Raw genomic sequence first — 10324 nt, forward strand, 5'->3', positions numbered from 1 at the left:
CACTGAATGTTCATAACAGCCCTGTGAGGTAGGTATCATTGTCATCCCCATTACAGATGAAGAAAAGGAGACACAGTAACGTTAGTAATCTTCCCTACCCGACACCACCCAGTTGGTAAGAGGCAGAGCTGGATTTGACTCCAAGCAGGCTGGCTCCACTGTCCCCTTAACCCCTTTCAGGTGACTCCCTCCTATCTCTGGTATTTAATTAAGGCATTGTGTTTTCCCAAAGTTACATTTTGTCTTGCATAATTGCTTTAGCATAATTTGCCTTGCGTAATTGTCTCAGCAGTTTCTTTTGAAAGACGCAAGCTAATAGTCTAAGGGATCTTTCCTGAAACAAGGTAAAGCAACAGCAACAAAACTGGCCTCCTGCAATATAGATGATAGTATCTGCCCCAGAAGTCTTATAGGAATGTGCAGATGAATGAGATGATAGGAAAAGTGCTTTGAAAAGGCCCAAACCATCAAAATTCTGCAATGTATTATTATTTACCTGTGCTCTTCTCTGATTCTTATTTTTAAACGAGCAAATCCTTAACAAGTTAATGCAGGTTTCTTCCACTTTCTCATTTTCCCTAGAGGGTATGGCCAAACTACCCACCTACTACTGTGGATCTTTTGATGACAGCCTAGACGCTTGTTTGTTTGATTTCTCCTTTATCTTCCCAGTTTCTTGGCACCATTTAGTTTGGTCGCAGCTCCTTCTCCTCACTTCCTGTGCATAATGGTAAGTTCTCTGCATCCCTCGTCATTTCATCATGGCAGTCAGCTTATGAAGTCGACCAGTGCCTCCCTCTGTTTGAACTTAAGTTAAATTAATCATCCAATTTTCGCATCAGTCTGTTGCTATGGGGGTTACTGATGTCACACTGTCAGTATTATGATTATCATAATATTTAACAGGCAAAAGGGATTGGTTGCTAGTGAGAACCCTTGGGTGAAACTCACTCAGCTTTAGTAACCAACTCAACTGCTTAGACTTTAGACAACCATGTAAAGGGGTAAGTGGATTAATCATACAGTTAGATTCCATTTGAATATTTTTCTTCCATATGTGTATTCCCTCCAGGCAATTGTCTAGTGTCACTTGAAATTGATGAAGGCTCTTTCAGAGGTTATTTTTGGGAAGGTGGTAAAACAACAGACAGCTGTTCTTGAGAAGAAATGTCACAGGATCTAAGCCAGCTTCCAGTTAAAAAAAAAAAAGAAATAGAAAGGAAGTGCATTGTCCTTTTCCTTCCTAACATTAGGTTGTTTACTAGTGACCTGAAAGGGTTAATTCAGCTTCCCAAACAAGTAGGAAAGAAGGAAACCATATGTTTACTAAGCACCTATTGTGCGTCAAAATGTGACTCTGGTCAAAATACAGCTTTAAAAGTGGAGAACTGTTAAGCTAGGCATTGTCAAACAACCCTATTATACATGACAATTCACAGCTTTTTCTAGCTTGTGTACAATGTTCTTCCTAATTGGACATTGACTGATCACCAGTAAAGGCAAAGTCATTACTTAAAATTGGTCCAGATCCTCCAATGCCGAGTAATTGTCTTGCCGTTGTTTTCACTACACTATTAAAAAGCCCAGAAACATGGTAGAAATGAGGTACAATAAATAACCCCTAAATTAAAAATCTCTGTTAAAACGTTTGACAAATGGCTCTGTCTTTGTCAGGATTTTGTTAAGTAGGTGGACGGGTCAGTTTCGGGGGGATAGAGGGATCAACTGAATAAAACTGATTGAACTTGAGGCTCTGCAGGTTTGGAAAGCCATGTCGAGATGCGTAAATCTATAAAAATCAATTTGCGTGCCAGAGAATGAACAGCTGACTTTTTTCAAATGCCAATTCAGCAATTACAAAGTCTGCTGGCGGTTAATTAAAAACTACTATCTCGTTAGGTTCAGAGTTAAATTACAAGTGTGAAAACTACTACTGTTTGCAATAACGGAATCCTCCATACTCTCTGTACTCTCATCAAAAGGAGGGCAGGGATAAATAACTCTTATTTAACTCACTAAAAATCTCTCAGCTCTTTCATATTTAATTAACTTCTTGTCTTCTCGGAACGTGATTCTTACTCAGAGCTCCTAAGCAATAATGGAAATATTTGTTCGTTTTGTGCAGAAGATATTTCTCATATTCGCTGAGTAGAAAAGTTAGAAATAATTGAACCCCAAGGACACTGGGGGAAGTGACACTCATCCAAAGCTTTGTATTAAGGCAACTAAACCTGGGAGAGATTTATGGCAGAAAACAGCATTTTGTGGTGGTTTTTGCTTTACCGCCTGTGCGCCTCCAAGATTGGGGAGATCGGGTCGTAAACACTTCTGTGGATGAGTAAAGTTTTAGTTCTTATTTGTAAGGCCATCTTAATGAATTTAATGTTTTACTATTTCAAAGATTCCACTATCAGAAAAGAGACCAAACCTCTATCACCATGGTGGACATGAAGTGTCTGAGTAACTCTGAATTACAGAATCGACTTGATGAGCTTGGATTTTCACCTGGCCCAATACTACGTATGTATGCTGCAAACATTAGAATAGGTCATTTATTACTTATAAACTACTCCAAAGACTTAAAATCATTTATAGGGGAATGAACATATGCAACGGAAATCATTAAAATAGAAATAGGAAAATTAAAAAAAAACTAGAAAACTATAAAAAGGAAAGAGGTGATAAATATACTCAGATCTTACAGATTAGGAAGTATGGTGCCAGACAGAAAGAAATCCTTTTTCTCTCATAGTGAAAAACCAGTTACCCTTGATTATATCACCTTGTTTTTTTTTTTATTATTATTGTTACTATTTCTAGTATAGGCGCTATGTTAACTATTTATGTATTTATTGTCCATATTCCCAACAGATAGGGTTATAACTTTGTCAGTCTTTTTCTCATTTGTATTCAGTGCCTGACTCCGTGGCTAACCCATAGAGTCCTCGCCTTGTTTATGGAAGGGAAGGAGTGAGTTGAGTAGCTGTGGGGTCCACCTCATTGTACAAACCACAATTAATGATATAAGGTACAAGAATAAAGATCTGAGTTGTAAAATACCTGAACCTACCAAGATCCCATACACAAACGGAATGACTTCATCTATTCTCCACATTCTTCCTCAGCTTCCACCAGAAAAACATACGAAAAAAAGTTAATGCAATTGTTGGTCTCACCTCCCTGTGCATCACCTGTGATGAATGGAACCAGAAAGCTGGACAGAGCTCAGGACTATGATGACAGTAAAGGTACCATCAGAAGCTATACTGTTTGATAGAAATTTTGTACTTATTAATACCTCGTCCAGCACGACTTATACAGCTTTAAATGGTACGCAGGGTGACCTATGAAATAGCCATATGGCCTGTTTGCACACAGAGCCTGGAAAACAGGCCCCTGGGCTGCAAAAGGAATGCTTAATTCCATGTTTATATTCATGCCAGTGATTCAACTGGGTGGAAAGTTGGGGGAAGAACTGGTTAATTTGCATGTGCTCTTACCAACCAGAGCCAAATCCGTGTTTGATTTCTAAAACCAGACGTTCCTACAGGTAATTTCCAGGTCTCCTTTGAGGTCTCAGCCTCTGCTTTGCCTCAACTGATAAATTTGACTGTTATTTTCTTTGAATTAAATGATTTTACATCCATTAAGAAAGATGAACCAGATTGTACTTCTCTGTGCCTACTGCTCCCCCGACTTAATGGGAGCTGATCACGGCGGGTCTCTCCCAGGTTCCAGGTGGGTAGGGAATGGTGGCCTCTGGGATCTGAGGGCTTCCTTTACAGTGGCCTCTTTCTGTGGCACACCATTCTCCTGTAAGGGTGTCTAGTTTGGGCTCTCAGGGGCTGGGCTTAAAGAGTCCCACAATATATTCCGAGGCTCTTTCATTCAATAAACATTTATTGAGAGTTCTCTATGAGGCACAGTAAAATAACAGGAAGTACCGTTTATTGAAAGCTGCCAATGTGTTTCCGACCTAACTTGCATTATCTCATTTAACTCTCATAACTCTTAGCTGAAGTTCAGATAGGCCAAGTGACAGACCCAACATCATATAGCTAGGAAGTGGCCTCAGAAGATAAGCATCCATTAGAATGTGCCATGAAGAGCTAGACCCATGTGTCTTTGTCACCACTACATTTCTGGCTCCTAAGACAGGACCAGGCCCATAAGAATTCAGTATGTGTTTGTTGAATGAAAGGGATATAGAACTGAGATTTGAACCCAGATTTGAACTCTCATAATTGTGCTCTTTCCACCACATGCCTTATACTTTTCTCACAATTTCTACTATAAGGATAAATACATTACATTTTTGACCATGTTCGAGCTACAAAAAAAGTGGCAATTTCATATAGTTCAAATTAATAGTTTAAGAAAGCAATGTAAGTGCCCGCGGCCCTATGACAAGTCCCCTGTAATGCCTGGTATCGAAGGTGGCACAGATGAGAGCTTTCCCCAAGAGTCTGGCTTGGCCAGCCTCATTAGAGAGGGCAGCAGGGTTTAGGGATGGACCCCACTGGCCCCTGAGCAGCACAGTTAGCATGGGGGTGCCTCAGAGATATGGGATGTGTTCAAGGTCCTATCCCAGACCCGACCGCCTCTGTTTCCTGCCCTAGAAAGGAGCTGAAGGGACTAGACCAGCTCTCTGATGAAATGCAGTGTCAGGCTTGAAAGGAAGGAAAGCTTGTGCACTCACGGCTTGTGACCGCCAAGCACTGCAGGTCAAAGCTGCAAAGTTAAGCTGTCATGGTCTCAGGCCAAGCCGCCCTGGTTCCCAGCACACACAGTGACACATTGACGCTGGGACTAGGAGAAAATTGGTCCTTTGGTTTGTAAGCTTTGCCATTGCTTTACACTTGTCCATCTAATGCTGGCCAACCATGGGCAGTCAAGTCAGAGGTGGAAGCTCTGGGTCAGTCCTGCCCTAGCAATGTAATTCTGCGACTTCAGTGGCCGGTGGTGGCACATAGGAAAGCCATTTCTCTAGGTCGGGTCTGAGTCAGACATTTGAGTTTGCTCACTGGAGGAGCCTCAGATCCTGGTGCCTTGAGAATGGAGAGCTTGACATGGAACTGGTGGGGTCCTGTGGAGATTCGGCCTTGAGCTTTTCACAGAAACACCTAGTCCTGGATGGGGCTGTGGTGGGAGGGGTGGGGTAGCTCTGGACCTGCGGCTGGGCATTAGGTCATCCAAACAATGGGTAGATTCGATTTTTTCTCATTTTCACTCATTGTTTTGATACTGGGAAGACATAGTGTTAGTGTTTTCAAATTTCTCAAATAATTCTACTTGCAGAACTCATTTAACGCCCCCCCCCCCATTAAAAGCTCTGCCGATGTGCAAGAGCGCATGATAGCCCCAAGTTTATCTAAATGCTTCCTCACAGGCTGAAGGCGAGGGCCGATCAACAACAGCCTTTTCTGCCCTGGCAGTTCCCCTGACTTTTAAAGCCTTTTAGCACAGGTCTGGCCTCCCCTCCCCTGGGCGATTCTTTGGATACAGAAGGAGAAAATTCTCCTGCCCTATCTTGACATTCAGAGATGCGCAAGGCTTACGGCCGGCTTGAAGGGGCAATGACTAGACTGCAAACAGCCGCCCAGAGCAGCGGGCAGCTTGGACTCTGCAATGTATTGCTCTTGGAGGCGTACAGATGTGACAGCCTCCCTGTTAGGAGCCCTCCCTGTGCTCCCCGGGGAAGGCCTGAGTGTGTTCCACAAAGGCCACTGCAGAAATGCTCTTTTACCGCAGAAGGGCAGAGTAAACTGTCTTCCCCTCACTAAAATCTTCCGCCCTACGATTGATAGAATTCACCTTGATACTTGGTGCTTTTTTTCTTGGCTAGCTCGTATGTTCTCATGGCCTATTTTCCTTTTGTTTCCCATGATCCAGAACTTAATGTCACTATCATTTTGAAAGGAAAAATACTCTCATCAGAAAAACACAAGAGACTCAAAAAAGTATGTACAATTCTAATGCATGAATACTTTTACACATATATTAGATAGAGGAAATAGCACTTTTCATAGGTATTAAGAAAGGAAATAGCAAGTCACTTCATTCCGTTACAGTGGGGAAATCCTAGTTTGAAGAAGCTTGTTCCAATGCAGTTCTGTTTTGTGAGACTATTACCCCAGAGTAAAAGGGTCCTCCTGCCCCTCCCTGAAGTAGCAGCCGCCCTCCTCTCCCCTCCAGCTGTCCTCCCCTCTCTCACCTTTCACCACGCGTGCTACATTCACACATAGCATTGAGCACAGTTCTAGACCCATAGGGAGCACGGAATAAACGTGAGTTCCTGTCCGCTTCTCTTCCCCGGACACTGAGATCTGGCTTCTACCCGCAGCATCATATTGGAGCGCTCCGCCAAGTGTGTGAGAGTGCAGGTTTTGGAGCGAAGCCTAGCTCATTTAAAGTCCCTGTGCTTCCACTAGCCGGTTGTGTGACTCTGGGGAAGTCACCTAACGGATGTGAACCTCCTCGCGCGCAGTTTAATAGCAGTACCTACCTCAGCCGGCGGGTGTGAAGTGAAAGGCAGGTGAAGCTCTTAGCACAGAACACGGCACGGTTCGTTCACAGAATGAACTCCAGACATCAGTGCTAGTAACTTTTTCTCAGTCTCCTGACCTTGGTCCCTCTTTATTCAGAGACGCTTGCTTCCTTAGATTTCAGCGACTCGGTCCTCTCTCTGCTCCTCTGACTGTTTCCATTCTCACTATCTTTTGGGCCTTAAAGGTACCTCGTGCCAGATATCTCTGTCTCCAGCTCTCTTCTCTTGCTCTGCACCATCGCCCTCAGCTGTCTCATTCACTCACCCCCTCTGTAGTGAGTCCGCGTCTAACCTTCCACCCAGGACCTCCCTCCTGAGCCACAGGTCCTGCATATCCACTAATTCCTGGAAAGCTCCTTCCCTCCTTCCTGCATTCAAATAACAAATGGTTATTTGTAATGATGAACATTTCATAGGTTATACAGATGTATTCATAGTTTTCCCAGAGTTATCCCCAGCACCTCGCACTCAGGATATCCAGGACCACCCACCTGCACTTGTGGCCTCTGTTTATCTCGATGGTTCCGCCGCCTTCCCACTGTCCAGGCTCACAGCTCCTCACATATAAATAATCGCCAAATCCTATGGATTCGATTTGTGATTTAAAATAATCTACCCTCCCTTTCTCTTCCCACTGCTGCTATCCCAGCTCGCACCCATATTAGTTTTTGTTTGTCTGTTTGTTTTTAAATTACAATTGCGATACTTTCCTAACTGGTCTCTGCCTCCAACTTTTACCAATTCCTGTTCGACTCTGCAAGCAGAGATTCAATCATGTCATTCATTTGCCTGGAAACTTTTCAAATTAAGATGCAAACTTACCACACACCACGAAGAGACTTCAGTCTCTCCTGTAAACTTATCTCCCTCACCATCCAACCCAACCGACACCTACCCCGTCTCTCCACCTCTCACACCTCTTCCCATGCACCGTGGCCTCAACCGTTCTTTTTTCATTCTTTCCCCCTCCGCTCCATTTTTCTTCCTGTTAAAATCCTGTGATCACTTAAGGAATGTCTCAAAGGCCACTCCTGTGCATCCTTTTACAATTGCATTTTAGTACCTTCAGTAGCCTCCACAGTGTTTTGCACATAGTAGGAGCCCCAAAATCAGTTCCTCACGTCTACCAAACATTTCCAGTGACACATAGGTTAGTTTGCAAATACGGTCTCATATTTAAACTACTTGCTGTGTTTAAATAAATGAAATGAAACCCCAGGCAAACATTCCTGCAGTAAGCTATAACTTTAGCTTCCTATCTAAACATAATTTAAATTTGATGAAGTAATTCGGAGATCAAATTTTCTAAAAAGATTTAAAAAATCTTTTAAATGGCTCATGAAAGGAATCCTTTCCATCCGGTAAATTTTGTTCCCTTCTGTATAGCTCCTTCAGACATTCACAGGAGAAAAACGCGACCTGAGTATTTAAAATGCATTAGGAGGGGCTAATGCTCTTCAGACTTTGCTTTAGGTAAACCTGAAATAAAACAACATCGATATTTTGAACTGGCAATAGAATTAAATAGAAAGTTTGCGATGGCATAAAATGTTTTGATCTGAGGATTTATATAAGCCATTTTGATTCTCAGAAGGGCCTCAAGACATCTGTTCAACTTTAAATCCGAAAGTAAATGTAAATAAGCATTTAAATTTCCATGTAAAAGGTAGTAGAAAGTGTGTTCATTGAGACACTTGTCTAACACCATAGATTTTAATTACTTGAGAGCAGTGGTCTGTACCTAACAGTCCTCTAAGCACTCAGAAAGGGAGTATTTGCATTTCTTTGAAATACCAATAAACACCTATTTTCCTCTCATTTTAGTAGGTTTCTAGTTGAATACAAACCAATTTGACATTTAGATTAAGTCAATTTCTGGACACTTTTTAGCACTGTATGTGTGTGTTTTATCAAATTACATATGCAGCCCATTTGATATGGTGATTAAGACCACTTAGAAAGCAAGGTCAATATTTTTTTAATTGAGGATTTTCTCATCCAGTAGACTCTAGACACAGCTTAAGCTTCCATCGATGGAGTAGGGAGTGAAGCCAATGTATATAACTCGGGCTCTAAATCTTCTTCTACCAAAGAGGAGAAATGGGATGTGAGGATGGCAGGGAGGCGGAACACGAAGTCAGGCTGCATGAAGTAGGATAGGGTTCAATAGGGCAGCCGTGTAATTTATCACTCCGAACAGGATGCTATTGAGAATAAAAGGGGACACTGACCAGAAGGGTTGCTGGAATAATAGGAGTGAAGCAGGACTGTCCTGACAGATCAGGGCATATGGTCACCCTGGGCTCGGGACTGGTTCCAAAGGCTGACGTGTTTGTATGTGCACACCTGTCTGCGGAAAACGGTCGCATCCAATGTCCCGAGGGCGCTGGCCCCGAAGGCGTGCTCCTCAGAGCCCCTGGCCCCATCTAGGTGTTTCCTTATTCGCCCCCACACACGTTATGCTCTTTCCTGCCAGAATCTCTGTTCGTTCTGTTCTCCCAGCCTCGAATGCTCTGTCCTCATCTGGTCACATTCTCCTAGGAATGTCTCAAAATGTGTCCTGTGGCTCTGGCCCTAGGAATTTGCATTTTCCATTAGCCGCTACTCCCACCTTCTCCCTAAGAGTTTTTGCTCTAGGTTGTAAAATTTTTGAACTTATATTTTTAAACCCTGTGTATTTAATTCAATGTCAGGCATATGGGGGGAGGGGAGTCACTCAGTCTCTGTTGGCTGAACTGAAAGGAGCCTTTGTGCTATGTTGATGTCGATGAGCTCTCTCTTTCTACCTTCCTATTCTGTACCATCGCTTCTGTCTCTTAGACATACCTTAGTGTATTCTTTTGAGAGACGATGCTTAGGTCATAGTGAATTAATGACCATCCAGGAAAGGGTTGCAAGAGAGCTTCTAGCCCTGGGTCTCAGCCTGGGAGTTAACAACTATTTACTGAATACAGGGTCTTGTGCTAGACCTTCTCGTTCCTGTCCTGAAGAAACTTACAAAATAAGCTCTGGAAACACAGAATATGTATATCAAAAATAAAGAACCTAGAGCTGGACTGCCTGGGTTCAAATCCCAGCTTTGCCACTAAGTTAGACAAGACACTTGACCTCTCTATGTTTTAGCTCTTTGTCTATAAATAAGGATAATAGTAGACTCAACTTCATAGAGTTTTGCAGGGATTTAGTTAAAGTATATAAAACAGAGTAGTGATGGCACATAATAAGAGCTGTCTAAGTACAAATAAGAACTATTATTATCATTAATGTTATTATTATATAAAAATATGATATTTAATTATCTGCAATATAAAGCAATATACTTAAGTGAAAAGTAATATAATGGAAGCTGAATCTTTAGTATTGAACTCCTAAGTGCTACGGAATGTAATTTATCAGAGTGCCTACAAATATATTTATATAATTAAATATATAGGTATAATTAAAGATTGTTCTCTGTAAGTGCTGTGTGTTTAACAAAGCAGACCAAGCTTTTTTAAAAAAGTGCCCTCCCTACATAGGACTCCTTTCTTAATCTGATGCTTAAATTCTTCCCCTGCTTCTTTAAACGTTAAAAATAATTTCACACTTAGAAAAAGATACAAGAATAATATAAAGAATTCTCATATCCTTTTTACTCAGATTGTTTAATTGTTACCTTTTACTACATTTGCTCTGTGTGTGTGTGTGTGTGTGTGTGTGTGTGTGTGTGTGTGTGTACACTATCATTGTGTTTTTCCAAATGGTTTGAGACTCGAAGCCTCTCAGCTCTCTGGCATG

General features: G+C 42.1%; 1 protein-coding gene across 1 annotated transcript in view; it reads left to right on the forward strand.

The window, feature by feature from the left end:
- Positions 1-650: 650 nt before the first annotated feature.
- LEMD1 (LEM domain containing 1) overlaps positions 651-10324 on the forward strand; it is a 23205-nt gene continuing 13531 nt past the window's right edge. The window contains exons 1-4 of the mRNA XM_006922855.3: positions 651-730; positions 2402-2520; positions 3126-3248; positions 5893-5960. Coding sequence (XP_006922917.1) covers positions 2439-2520; positions 3126-3248; positions 5893-5960 — 273 coding nt within the window. The 5' untranslated portion in view covers positions 651-730; positions 2402-2438. The remainder of the gene's footprint in view (positions 731-2401; positions 2521-3125; positions 3249-5892; positions 5961-10324) is intronic.

This window comes from Pteropus alecto, unplaced genomic scaffold (genome assembly GCF_000325575.1).
Source record: "Pteropus alecto unplaced genomic scaffold, ASM32557v1 scaffold359, whole genome shotgun sequence".
NCBI lineage: Eukaryota > Metazoa > Chordata > Mammalia > Chiroptera > Pteropodidae > Pteropus > Pteropus alecto.